This window comes from Mytilus edulis, chromosome 3 (assembly GCF_963676685.1).
Source record: "Mytilus edulis chromosome 3, xbMytEdul2.2, whole genome shotgun sequence".
NCBI lineage: Eukaryota > Metazoa > Mollusca > Bivalvia > Mytilida > Mytilidae > Mytilus > Mytilus edulis.
This window is the reverse complement of record NC_092346.1, coordinates 101,045,074-101,059,097: the sequence shown is the minus strand read 5'-3', so window position 1 is coordinate 101,059,097 and position 14,024 is coordinate 101,045,074. Positions and strand designations below refer to the sequence as shown.

General features: G+C 33.1%; 1 protein-coding gene across 1 annotated transcript in view; it reads left to right on the top strand.

Moving 5' to 3' along the window:
• LOC139517994 (remodeling and spacing factor 1-like) overlaps nt 1-13,800 on the top strand; it is a 31,487-nt gene extending 17,687 nt beyond the window's left edge. Inside the window, exons 12-16 of the mRNA XM_071309586.1 lie at nt 214-265; nt 978-1,191; nt 3,414-3,603; nt 5,004-5,146; nt 6,433-13,800. Coding sequence (XP_071165687.1) covers nt 214-265; nt 978-1,191; nt 3,414-3,603; nt 5,004-5,146; nt 6,433-10,553 — 4,720 coding nt within the window. The 3' untranslated portion in view covers nt 10,554-13,800. The remainder of the gene's footprint in view (nt 1-213; nt 266-977; nt 1,192-3,413; nt 3,604-5,003; nt 5,147-6,432) is intronic.
• The last annotated feature ends 224 nt before the right edge of the window (nt 13,801-14,024 follow it).

The window sequence follows — 14,024 nt, the reverse complement described above, 5'->3', positions numbered from 1 at the left end:
TTTTCTGGAATAGCCCTAAGTGTACAACCTGAAGAAAGCGAGAAAGTATTTTCTTCATGTTTTTGTGAATGCATATGTGTCTACAACATAGGTATTAATATATTACAGTATAGACAAAGTATAAAAATGATCACTACAACAGTAAGGGTATGAACATTACTTATAAATTAAAAATAGAATTGTATTTATCTGTTCATTGTATTTTATTTTCAGGAAAGAGAGATTAGCCTTTGTAGGAATAAGTTTAGACAATATCTTAAAGGACGTAAGTATATATGTTTAAAATTGAGGTCAAAAGGATTTTAAATTTGTGTGAAAATATTCTGTAAATGAAACAATGGCTTATAGTTGGTTGTTTTTTCAAGTCTTATCAAACCTTGAACACTGTAAATAGATATAGGAAGATGTGGTGTGAGTGCCAATGAGACAACTCTCCATCCAAATAACAATTTAAAAAAAAAAGAAAAGTAAACCATTATAGGTCAATGTACGGCCTTCAACAGGGAGCCTTGGATCAACATGCTTAAACTGATACTTTTCTCTATTTTATGGTAATTTATGAATGTAGAAAGAATTGTCTTAAAATATGTTTTCATATAGAATACATGGGATATATACTACACCTTGCTTGAAAATGCCATGTCAAAATTATCTCTTAAAGGAGCTTGGGATTGGTAGAGTTCAGGCTCTTAGCCAATATCTAAAAATAATTGACAAGCTTTCAAAATTTTCATATTTTAGAAAAATAAACATGAAGTTTTGAAGCATAAAGCAAATATATGTATAAGAAAATAGAAATTATAGATACTGATATAGTGTATCTTACAAACTAATGTACATATAGTATAAAAATAAGAATGATATCGTTTGATTGATCTTTAATACTTTTAGATTTTTGATTCAAATGATATATTACTTTCCCTTGACAAGAAACTTGGTGAACATTGTTAATTTGACATGAAATTTTGTTTTTATAGGAACATAAGGAGAATGTCAACCCAGAAGAGTATGAACATTACAGTCCAGAGGAGGAGGAGGAATATTATAAACCAAAGAAGAACAAATCATTTGTTAAGAGGTCATGTCGATCACGTAACGTAATCAGCTATAAGTTTGATGAATTTGATGACATGATAAATACAGCTATCAAAGAAGATTTAGAAAATCCTCAGCCTTATAACCCTGGAAAAGGTATGTACTGTACACACAGAAGGATAATTTTGCTTATTATGGAAATAATTTAAAATGCCCTTAAATATTCATTCTTTGAATTGCTACAGATTGAACATTGAAGGCCATACCTTGACCAAAAATGGTTTACTTTTATAAATTGTTACATGGATGGAGAGATATCTCATTGGAACTCATACCACATCTTCCAATATCTATATTAACAATATTGAGTGTTGTAAAAGTTTTTCTTCAATGCGCAAATTCAACTAAAACAAATTACAACTGACATAAATATCAACCAAATTAGCATGACATATTATTTATTAAACAATGATTAAAATGGGGCTGATTTATTTTTATTTTTGTGGATTACACCAAATTAAGAACAAGATATTTTATAAAGAATGTATGTATTAGAAATTAAATTGGAGCCTCCCACTAAGGAAAGACACATTTTAGGAATATCTATAGTGCAAATAGACAACTTTCGAGTTCGATGCATTTCCATCAAAAACTGGTTTTAGTGAACGTCATTTGTGCGTTTAGGGGCGTCATCACTTCCATTCCAATGTTGAGCGAGTGGTTGGAAAACTATAATTATATATTGTACGAATTATTCGGCAAATTGAATTCTCAAAATTGACAATCAGCATTGCTGTCATTAGGGAATTGTCATTAAGTACCTACAGAATAACCAATATTTCTAGTTTATCCTGCACAATGACGATCACTAAGACGCTTGATGAACGTAAATAGTGCAGGGATACAGTCGACCTCCTCTATCTGGTAAATGACATCACAAAGGCGTGTATAATTGACAAGTTTTTTCCGGTGACGGATGAACTCAAAAGTGGTCTATTATATTTTACTAGAAAATTTACAGAACAGAATAAAAAATCTTTAATAGAAGGCATAAAACATCTGTCTGACTGCAGATTCATAAATAGCATTTGCTCTTGGAGGTCAAGCAATCAATCAAGGAATATTCATTAACACTGAATTTTCAGAATGACAAAAAAGAGCATTATTATTTAAGGAATGACTAATATTTTTTTTATGTTATTTCGAATAGACAGAAAAAATATTACAGTCATTTCTTATAATTTAATTCTAAATTCTGTTTTAAACCGTAGAAAATCATGAATAAACGTTGATGATGTCACGGTCACATGACTAAATTAGGTCTATGGGCTGATAACAAAATAATGTCAGCCAATCAGAAGACGCGTTACATCCAAAATTAAAATTATATTATATTACAAGAGAGAAACACTTACTTTGAAGAGGCTAAAAGATCTTCGACAGGGTTTAACATTTCGATGTGTAGACTGGTGGACTTAAATAAGATACTTTAAAGAGCAGGCAACAAAAATTAGTACTGGGATCACTTAACTCTACAATAACAAATAAAAGCACATCTTTAGACAAAAACAGTAGAGTGGGGTGCACATATTTGCCGGGGACACAATTTCGTCGTTTTATGAAGTTGAGGTGTAAAAACTTCAAAGGATGGCTTAAATGGAAGAAATATGCCGGTAAATTAAATTTTAATTACAAATATGATTATTTTTTTAAACTGAGACAAAATTTCGGCACTAACCACAAAGGACCGATAAAATGGACAATGATTTTCGGCCAATTTCCTGAATGAAAAACACGATTTCAAAAAAGTATTTCTTAGTAATTCTTTGACTGATTGCCCCAAATTTTACAGTTCTTTACAACTTTGAAATGTCTGCTTTTCATCTATAATGATATTGATTTTATAAACATTGTTTAAAGCTGCAGTTATTTGGTTTTAAATAGATGTGTAAAAATGGCTCCTTTGACAAAAAATCAGGAAATTTCAAACACCCTTTAATCTAACTTGTCAGATGATTTTTTTCAAACAAACACGTTTTCAAGCTAAGAAATATTTTGCATTTGAAGTTATATTCATATAGAAATATCAGTATACTTTAAAAGCATAATGACCTGAACATAAACTGCAGAAAACATGGAAAGATATGGCGAAAATGAGCACCCCACTCTAGCAATAATGTTTTTAACCAAATAATTAAATTTTCTGTTAACATGTTAAGCTTTGAAACTTTCGTCTTATTTAAAAGGATAAATATAAACAGGACCATGTCCAAAAATACCTGGATTTATGATATTTGATTGTGATAAAAGCCTTGACTAGTTTAAACATTATGAAATGCAACTAGATGACAAAAGGACATGTATTTTTTTGTTTTAAGGAAGATCCCGAGGTAAAGACATGGCTAATATTTACATGGCAGAGGGTCGGGAATATGTCAGTGAGGAGGAGGAAGGAAAACCATCACCTGTAGGGGGAGGTCGCAAAAAGAAGAAGGGGCGTCGCCTTACAAATCTTAGTGATGAAGATGACAATGAGGAGGAAAGTGGAGATGAATACAAATGTTCTGAGTAAGTCACATGATTAAAATTCTCTGCCACTGCATGGTATTATGCTATCAAATAAATGTTCACTGATCTAACTCAAATCTCATACTTGATTAATAACATGCTTAAATGTATATTCAAATTACAAAAAGTCCTTTTAAGAATCAACTAACAATGCATGTACCTGTGGAAAGTTTTATATTTTAGATGCCATCTAAGTAACCATCAACATGATCTCTGAACTCTGAAGTATGCCTTTGCTCATATGACCTAATGTAAACATTAAAACGGGTTTTATTTGACCGTGACCTCATTTTCACGGTTCATTGCACAGTGTTAAGTTTTTGTGTTTTGGTCTATTTATCTTAAACTATAAGTAATAGGTCAACTATATATGTTGTACAGAAGCATTGTTAGCTGTACATGTCTGCCTGGCATGGTTCATCTGACCTTGACCTCATTTTCAAGGTTCATTGGTCTATGTTTAGTTATCTTGGTTAATGTTAAGTTTATGTGACAGTTGTTATAAAGCTTAGCTTTATACTTAGGACTATCAACATAATATCAATGATTAGTATAGAAGGCGAGACATTTCAGCGTGTGCACTCTTGTTAATTTTGTAAATATTTTACATGTATAATGATAAGCCATCTGTAAAAGTCTTATAAATTTTTAATTACTTTTTATCAGTTTTTGAGAACTTCAACTTGTCAATGACAGAGCTATGAAAAGTCAAGAGAGAATATTTTCCCGCCAAAATTTCAATGGCTAATATCTCGAAAACAAGCAAGGTGACCTATATATTTTTTTTGCTCTTTGGATTCCTTTATTAATCCCCGATCTATATAAACTAGTGTTTTGAAAAGTTAATTACTTTGAAACTGAGAAGCGTACTCCCTTAACACCATGACAAGTTATAGATCAAGTTATAATTTCTTTCCATTACAATAAATTTTTAACCGGTAGGGCACTATGTATTGCCATGCAATACTCACAGAATGCTTGTTCTACATTGGCTAGAGGTATAGGGAGAGGGTTGAGATCTCACAAAACATGTTGAACCCCTCCACATTTTTGAACCTGTCCCAAGTCAGGAGCCTCTGGCCTTAGTTAGTCATGTATCTTTTTTGATTTTAGTTCATTTATATGTTATGGAGTTAGTGTGATGTCCATTTTCACTGAACTAGTACACAATTTTTTTTAGGGGCCAGCTGAGAATTACCTTAGGATGCAAATTTTCTTGCTCAGTTGAATACCCATTGGTGGCCTTTGGCTGTTGTCTGCTCTTTGGTCGGCTTTTTGTCACTTTGACATATTCCCCATTTCTATTCTCAATTTTATATAACCCCAGAATTACAATGAAAGAGTGTTTGATGAATGAAAAAGCAGTACTAAATTCTAAACATCCATTTATTCAATTTCAGTGATACTTCAGAACCCCCAGAAGAAGTAGAGGAAGATGATGATGATGTCAGTGATTATAGTCTTGACGGGGAGGGCTGGTGTAGAAAGGGAACCAGGCGAAGTGCAAGACGCAATGCTAGATCTAAGCAATATAAGGATTTTGGTAAGTTCTTGTGGTTATAGCCTAGACAGGGAAGGCTGAATTGTGACAACTTTATAACTGTTAGGAATGAAGTTATTTGTAGGTCACATGTTAAGTATTGCAAAACAACTAGTATGTAACATAACGGTACCCAAATTGCACCGAGAACCCAAATTGCACCTATTTAGCAAAAATAGCAGCGAAAATCTAACAAGATTTCCTAGAGATTGTATTTTTATTATTTGATACTATGCATGTTTTTCAACATAGGTAAAACTATTTGAATATACACAAAACATTCACAGTATCTTCAACAGATAAAGTGTTTACTGAAAAAGCAAAATGGACGGAAACGTCGCCGTGTGACGTCATCAAAACGTCATCTTTTTAAAATAAGCAAATACAATGTGTTACAAGTATCAATTTCTTAAAAGATAATGAGTAAGCATGGACTAATATCCAATTGTTAAAATATTTGAAGAAATTAAACAAAAGCTCTGTTATTCGACTTTTGACGATGCAAATTTAAGATCATTTAAGCATGGATGCAATCCTCATTACAGAATCATTAATGGTTTGGAGGTCATTTCAGACCAATTTTTCTATAATTCTATATGGATTCAAAATTAATTTGGTGAAACCATATATAGTTAATAATGATACATCTACAAAATAAACGTATAATGAAAACTTTTGTCTGCAGCATAAAAAAAAAAACGCAGGTTAAAAAACTGTCAAAATAGGTGCAATTAGGGTACCCTTACGTTAAACACATACATATCCATTTACCAATTAGAATTACAGTACAGGTACTAGGTTTGTGTTCAGCATACAGTATAAACAACACTTGATTGAGAATAATAAGTAAATGAATACACATATTGACAATTACCATTTTAAACTGCTTGGATTGCATTAAGAATATTGTATATGACTTTAAACGCTTAGCCCATATGTCATATTATCTGTATAAAATTTTACAGAATTTGTTTAGAAGGGTAGATGATGCCAATTTTATTAATCACAAGAAGTCAAAGTTAAACATGTTAAAAAGGACTGTTTGTAATATCAGAATTAATGCCTTATCAAGAGATTAAATGATTTTAGCCACTATTAATTGAAGTCTGTTCAGAGAGTGCTAAAACAAATAAGGAACTAATCTGCTTACATTGTGAAAGAAATCATGCATGATCTAGACCACTTTCAATTGATATGGTAAACACACATTATAAAACAACAAAATGTCTAAAAATGTATGTGATGAATAGATGACAATAAAATAATTCTAATAAAATTGTCTTTTACAGTTGTTGATGAAGAAGATAGTGATTATGGTCCCAGGAGAAAGTCTGCTCGTTCTACAAGAGCTTCCACACGACAGAGGAGAAAGCACAAAGAAGTATGGAGCGAAGAAGAGGAAGAGGAGGAAGAAGAAACTGATGAATCTATTGACACAGATGATTTATGCTCTGAGGACAGTGGCCCTACAAAAAAGAAGAAAAATAGGAAAGAAATAGATAAAAAAGTGTTTAGAGAAAAAGAGAAAAAGAAAGGTAAACATTCCGCAAAGAGGAGGAGAATTGTGGATTCAGAAGATGAAGGAAGTGAAAGGAGTGAAAAATCAGAGGAAAGTGAATCTAAATCAGAAAGTGATGATAGCAGTGTAGATATGGGAAAAATAAAAAAAGCAGCAAAAAGGAAATTGTCTAAAAGACGTTATTCTGAATCAAGTAGTGAATCAGAAAAATCTGAATCTTCAGAGCCTTCACGGAATAGAAGGAGAAATATAGCTAAAAGAGTTAATTATAAGGCAATAGCAGGTTCTGATTCTGATGCAACTGAGGTATCGGAGGACAAAAGTGGAAGTGAAAAAGACAAAAGAACAAAAAAGAAAAATGCTATTAGAGATGATTCTACTGATACTGATGATTACTATGACAAGAAGTCTGAGGAATCAGAGGAAGGGGAGACAACTGAAGAAGATGAAAAAGAACCAGTTAGTCCAAAAAAGCAGAAAAAAGATGAAAAGGAGGATAAAGAAGATGATGAGACAGAAGAGGATTCTGAGGACGAAGATAGTCAGTCTGAAATCAAAGGACAAGATATAAAAATACCAAAGAAAAAAGATAAAGTTAGGAAATCAATTGAAAAAGGTAAAGAAACACTTCATAAAGATTCTGTAAGTGAGCATGAGTCTGACAAAGAACCAACCAATTCACCACAGAATGACACAAAACCAATAATTGAATCTCAGAATGAGGCTCAAATCTCAACAAGTACAGTTCCTGACAGTAGTGACACACCAGTATGTCAGAACAACGCAGCTGTCGTTAGGCCAAGTCCACAATACTCAATGGGTCAGAATTATGCTGAGGGAAACTTTACCAATCAACCAGGGCAACAACAATTCCAGGGGAGATCACCTCCTTACGGTTCACCACCTCAACAACAGTTCTCACCTCCTCATTCATCATATCAATCACAGCAACCTGGTGACATGATGAGGCAAGGTCCTCCACTCTCACAAAATTATCCTCCCCAGATGAGGCAGGTAAACTTTCCTGTATCAACTTCAAGTCAGCCGTTTACATCAATGTCTACAAGCCAGGGGACAATATCATCACCACCATACCCAACAATGCAAGAAAGGCCTCAATATTCATCACAGGTGCCTCATAGTCAAGGTCAAGTTTTTGGAAGATCAATTCAAGGTCAACCAATAATGAGAGGTCCACATCCAGGCCAACAGGATGGAGGTCAGATGCACCAAGGCATAAGACCAGAAATGATGGGGCAAATGAGAGGTCAACCAATGCCACAACAAGATGGCCAAATTATTAGAGGTCCACCAATGCCACAAGATGGCCAAATGACTAGAGGTCCACCAATGCCACAAGAGGGCCAAATGATTAGAGGTCAACCAATACCACAAGATGGCCAAATGATCAGAGGTCCACCAATGCCACAACAAGATGGCCAAATGATCCGAGGTCCTTTTTATCCAAATCAGCAGATGATGATGGGAGGTCGTTTCCCAAACCAGCAGCAAATGATGATGCAGGGCCAATATTCTAGCTATCAGTCAGGTCAAATGATGAGAGGTCCGTATCCTGGTCAGTCAACAATGATGCGAGGTCCATATCCAAATACCAGTCAGCAAGATAATCTAAGAGGTTCAAACCAGGAAGGAGCAGTCACAGATCAAAATAGAGAAGATAAAGATAGTAGAATGAAAAGTCCCCCAAGTTCCCAACCTGGGCTTCCAGAAAGACCAATGATGCCAGGACAACAGCCTAGTTTTCAGTCTACGCCAATGATAAGGGGTCCGTTCCACGGACAACCACATAGACCAATGGCTAGAGGACCTTTCTATGGTCAACCTGAAAGGCATATGATGCCAGGTCAAGAAGGACATTTTAGACCAGGTTTTCCATATCCAGCTCAGCAGAGACCTGGTTTACACCCCAATCAACAAGGATTTCCACATCGACCGCTTCAACCTGGTCAACAAATGCCTCCTTCTCACATTTCTGGTCCACCAGTCAGCAGTCCAACAATTGGAAGCCCACCAGTACAGGAAACAAACCAACAGTTCTTTCCACCACGACAGCCCCAGCCTAGGTTGCAGATGTCACCTTCTCATACTCCTCAGGCCATTGTTCCAGTAGATAGAGCAAAGGATGTTCACACTGATCAAAATGTCAAAAATGAATTAGATCAAACATCACAATCAATTTCTGGAAAAGATGTTATGAGAGCTGCTATATCAGCTAAAGTTAAAGATGAATCCAGTTCAGTTCAACAAATTAACAGTAAACAAAATAAAATACCAGAGGAGTCTTTGGAAACAAGAAAAGATACAGATGTTGTTGTCTCTGATACACAGACATCCTCTGAAAAAGATATAAAAGATCACGTAGAACAATCTTCAAAAAATAAAAAGGAAAACAAACTTGATTCAAATCAACCAAAAGATATTAAAAAGACTAGTTCAGAAAGTGAAAAACCTGATGGACAGATTGTTACTGAATTGCTGTCAGAGGCAAACTCTAAAAACCTGCCACAAAGTCAGGTGACATCAGCCAGCTCTGATGCAGACACAGATAAACAAAAAATCTCGGAAGAACAAACAACTGGAATTGAATCAACTTCAGGTAATGAGTCCGATCCAAAGGTTCCTAAATCTGATATTGAAATAATGCCTGGATCTCAATCTTCACAAAAGTCTGGTACACATCCTGAAGAGAAGACCATGTTAAGTGGACCACTGCCTAATCCTGCAGAGAAAACCACAATAAGCGGTCCACTCCCTAATCTTCCAGAAGGTTCCATGATTAGAGGACCACAGACTATTCCTCCAGAAGGGTCCATGATAAGAGGACCACAGCCAAATCCTCCAGAAGGGTCTATGATTAGAGGACCACAGCCAATTCCTCCAGAAGGGTCCATAATTAGAGGACCACAGCCAAATCCTCCAGAAGGGTCCATGATTAGAGGACCACATCCTTACCAGCAAGGAATGTTCAGAGGACAGTTCAATGAAATGATGTCACTCATGAGTAACCAAAGAATGCAGTTTCAACAAGGTTCAATTGGGATGCCACAAAGGCCTAATATGCAAGGGCCACCTAGCTTTGTTGGACAAGTCCCAAGAAATGTCATCCCTAGAATGAGACCAGAGCACATGAGGCCAATGAATCCAAATTTCCAAAGGCCTATGTATGGACCTGGTCCAATGGCTTATCAACAACACCCTGGAGTTCCAACTGGTTTTGGTCCTAGACTTGAAATGGGAATGAGAATGCCACAGAGTTCTGGACCTGATGAGACGAAGGCAGATAGCCCTAGTAAATCAAAAATGCAGGAAGGCTCTGATAGTTCTGCTACTTCAACTAATGAACCAACAAAAGCAAAAAAACCAAGAAAACCAAGACAAACTAAAAAGGAAAAAATGAAGGCTCAGGCAGAGTCCAAACCTCAACCTTCATCAGGTCCTAATGTACCAGGACAAGAATTTCAACCTCAGCAACAACCTCAGATGGTCCCAGGACCACAATATCAAATGCCAATATCAAGACCAATGCATCCACAACAAGGACCTTTTATGAGACCCCCATTTGATAACTATGGAATGAATGGTATGAACCAAGGTCCTTCAGATTACAACCAGATGAATCCAGGAATGTATGGTCCTCCTCAGATCATGCCTGGGAATGGTGGGCGGGGTTTCATGATTGACAACCTGTTAGATAAGCATCCTCGTGTCCAACAACTAGAACCGATTATCTCCCACGAAGAGGAAGAGGAGTCACCAGTGGAACCAGACCAACAGACATATGAGGGAGAACAATCTCCTTCTAATGGGGAAAAAGATATGGATGAAATGTCGGACATTGGAGATATTGTTAAATATGTTATGAATCATTAAGTAGAATATTATATAGGAAGGTTTATATTTCCATTAGTAAATATTTGGCAAAATTAAATTTTAAAGAATTATAAATTAAAAAATGTATAAAGTCTTTAAACTTACAACCAAAATCTTAAACATTACCTTTAAAGATTTAAAAACCATTAAGACTTAACTACATTTGTGAAATGTCTTTATTTAGTTTACTTAAGTTTTATATGATCTTTTTGTGCAATTTCTTATAATGCAACTATTTTTTTCAGAGTAAATACATTGTCAGTTATAAAGTTGTACACATTGTGCATTAAAAAGAATATTTAGAATAACTGCAGAACTTTTCATTGCATGTATGTTTCATTTCAAAGGGTTTGATTTATTTAAACTGATTTAATTTTCTATGAAATGACATGTTCAATCTTCTGAGTAGCTCATTCTCGTCATTGATTTATTCAGTAAATATCATTAATTACGACATTTCTGCTCAATTTATGATGACTGTCTCTATTTATTTTATGTCTTCTAAAGGGTGTAAATATTTATGAAATTACATTCAGTATAAGTAGATTGTTATTTTGAATTAAGTGGAATGGCAGAATAGAATTAACTAATTACTGCATGATATCAATTGCTTCTTAATTTTATACTGATTCAGAAATCCATTAATTTTTTGTTTAATAACTTTTTGTTTTTTTTCAAATAGCAGTAGAAATGGTGGTCATTTTTTAAGCTGTATGAATATTTGTAATTATTCGTAGGGTAAATTTAGAACTATTCATGATTTTTTGTTCAAGTGTGGAAATTGCGATGGGATACGTGTCACAAAAATATAACCTCACATTTTAAACCTAAAACAGCATTATTTGAATGACACATTTTCTGAAATTGCAATAATTAATCTCTCGTTCTTGAATATTGTTCAACAATCAATCATATATAATAAATGAAAGAACAAATTTCTGAATTACAGTTTTTGGTTCAGCTTACAAAATTTGTCATTAAGGTTAAAAAACAAATAGGGTTCATATTCTTACAGGTGATGTTCTAGTCAGTTTTATCCTCTGTCATGGCAAATAAACATAATGAACTAAATGCTTTAATGGATTTCTGAGTTTTTTAGAAATGTATATACCAGAAGTGCATTTGTAAATTATTGATAAACTTATAAAATGGGTTTCCATGTTGTTAATTCAAGTTAAGCCTCATGCATACATTTAATGTAATGTAGGGGCCATTATGGTAAGGTATGTCTGTCTGTGCATCCAATTTTTATTTGTTAGTATGTCCATCCCGTTATAGATTCTGTCACATTATATAATGTAAACAAGTTTATAATCTACCATTACAATGGAAACTTCTGAAACTAGATTTTCTACCATTTTGATAAAAGATTACAAAGACATTATTTATTCTGTTGTTTTATTCTGTTTTTTTCTTTCTTTGCTGGATTTAGGTAGAAAGCAAAAAACAGATTTTTACTATGAATATGACTTGTTTTCTTCTTGTGTTATTGATGTATTGACTAGGATGTATATATATATCTATAAATTCTTCTGTTATTGATGTATTGAATAGGATGTATATATATATATATATATATCTATATAAATTAGTCTTATCCATTCCTACTGTTGTACTCTATATCATTTTGTATTTATAATGTATAATTTTTAATAGAAACATACTCTTGATTCCTTTTATATGTTTTAAATACATGTCTTCATCATAATCCTATTAGATAGCTATTTTAAACATTGTCAGGTTCTCTTTAAAATAGTATAGGGTATGACAATTATTAGGTCTAGATAATCAAATACCATTCAACATTGTCAAAAGATGATTTTATATTTTCATACTTAATGTGCATGAAATCTTTGCTACTGGAAGTTAGATCTTTATATATTTTATACGAGTATTTCAGATATATTATTGAGAAAACAAACTGACCACAACCTATTCAATAGGTGGTCAATCTCAAATATTAAGGCATATGTCTGTTGAATCAATATTATTCACAAGTCCCAGAAATATAACTGTTCCCATGATTTTGATGAGAGTTTAGGCATTTGTATGTGCAATATTATCCATACTCCTGTATAAGCACACATTTTACAGCAATATATGTGTTTTTGTTTTGTGGTATGTTAAAATTTTAAAACCCACCAGTCACATAATTAGTAAACTGCAATTCAGTTTTGAATGTTTTTTTATTTTGTACCAAAAGATGGTTAAGGTTATTTATAAAGTTCCAACATCACCTTAAATTCTTGTTTCATTCTAAATTATATTTTGATGGTTTGTTTTTTACCTCCAAACTTAAAGATCCTACCTGTAAGAGGAGGCAATATGAAAATGATAGAAGTCTTGTTATGTATAGTTTGTTTGTTGTTATAGTATTTGATGGTTTGTTGTATTTTATATTAAGCAGATGTTAGTAGGTAGAATTTTTAATTACCAGTATAATAAAATGTGAATTATATAGGTTTGATAAGTTAATATAAGTATTTCTCAGTGAGAGGGGATATCATTTAAAAATTCTTTGCAGAAATTTAATAACAACTGTCATGAATGTAAATAGTAAGAATAAATATAGCACTTGATAGACAAAGATTAAAATTCAATTGAAAAGTTTCAGTACAATCCACAACATAAAAGTTATTTTTTTCATATGAATGTATGTTTTCATAACTTGACTTTATGGCATATAAAATATCCAAATCCTAATGCATAGTTTGAATGTTTGTTATATGTAAAATCTTATTCATGTTTACAATCCTCATACAACATAATCCTTGATCATTTGATAACAGTTAGTTACACAATGTTTGTACACGAGGCATACCAGTAGTTGTGTAAATACATTGAAAAATTAATGCATTGCTACTAAATAAATAAAGTACAACTAATCAAGTACATTTTTATCTCCTTGAGTTAATAAATGTTTTTATTTTCTATGAAAGATTATTTAAAAATTAGAACATTTCATATTATTTATTTACTTAAGATCATCAAATATGTAAAAATTAGGAATTCATATTTTCATACCATTGTACTTATAAATTTTCACCAAATTATTTAATTCACATTGTGACAAATGTCAATAATTGTATGTTGTTTGAGTGTATGGATGAATGTGTCAAGATGATCTCAGCATGTATTGTGTATAATAGAGGCTTTTTACTGCCTGCATCGTCATTTTGTATATTTCACACTCTCATAAATGTAAAACTTTTTAAAAACCAAAAGTAAAGAAATAGTCATTTTTAAATTGTGTTTCTTTGTTATTGATTTTAAATTGTGTTTCTTTGTTATTCATAATGGCTTTATACACATTTGTATATCCGTTGATTTACACCTTTGGAAGTCTAATATATATTGAGAATACTTTTATCATCTCTGTGAATTTAGAGAAATCCCAGGCCAATACTTACTTACATCTTTGTATTCATTAGTGGTATCCATATCTAGCAGACTTTGTTTTTTTATTCTAAT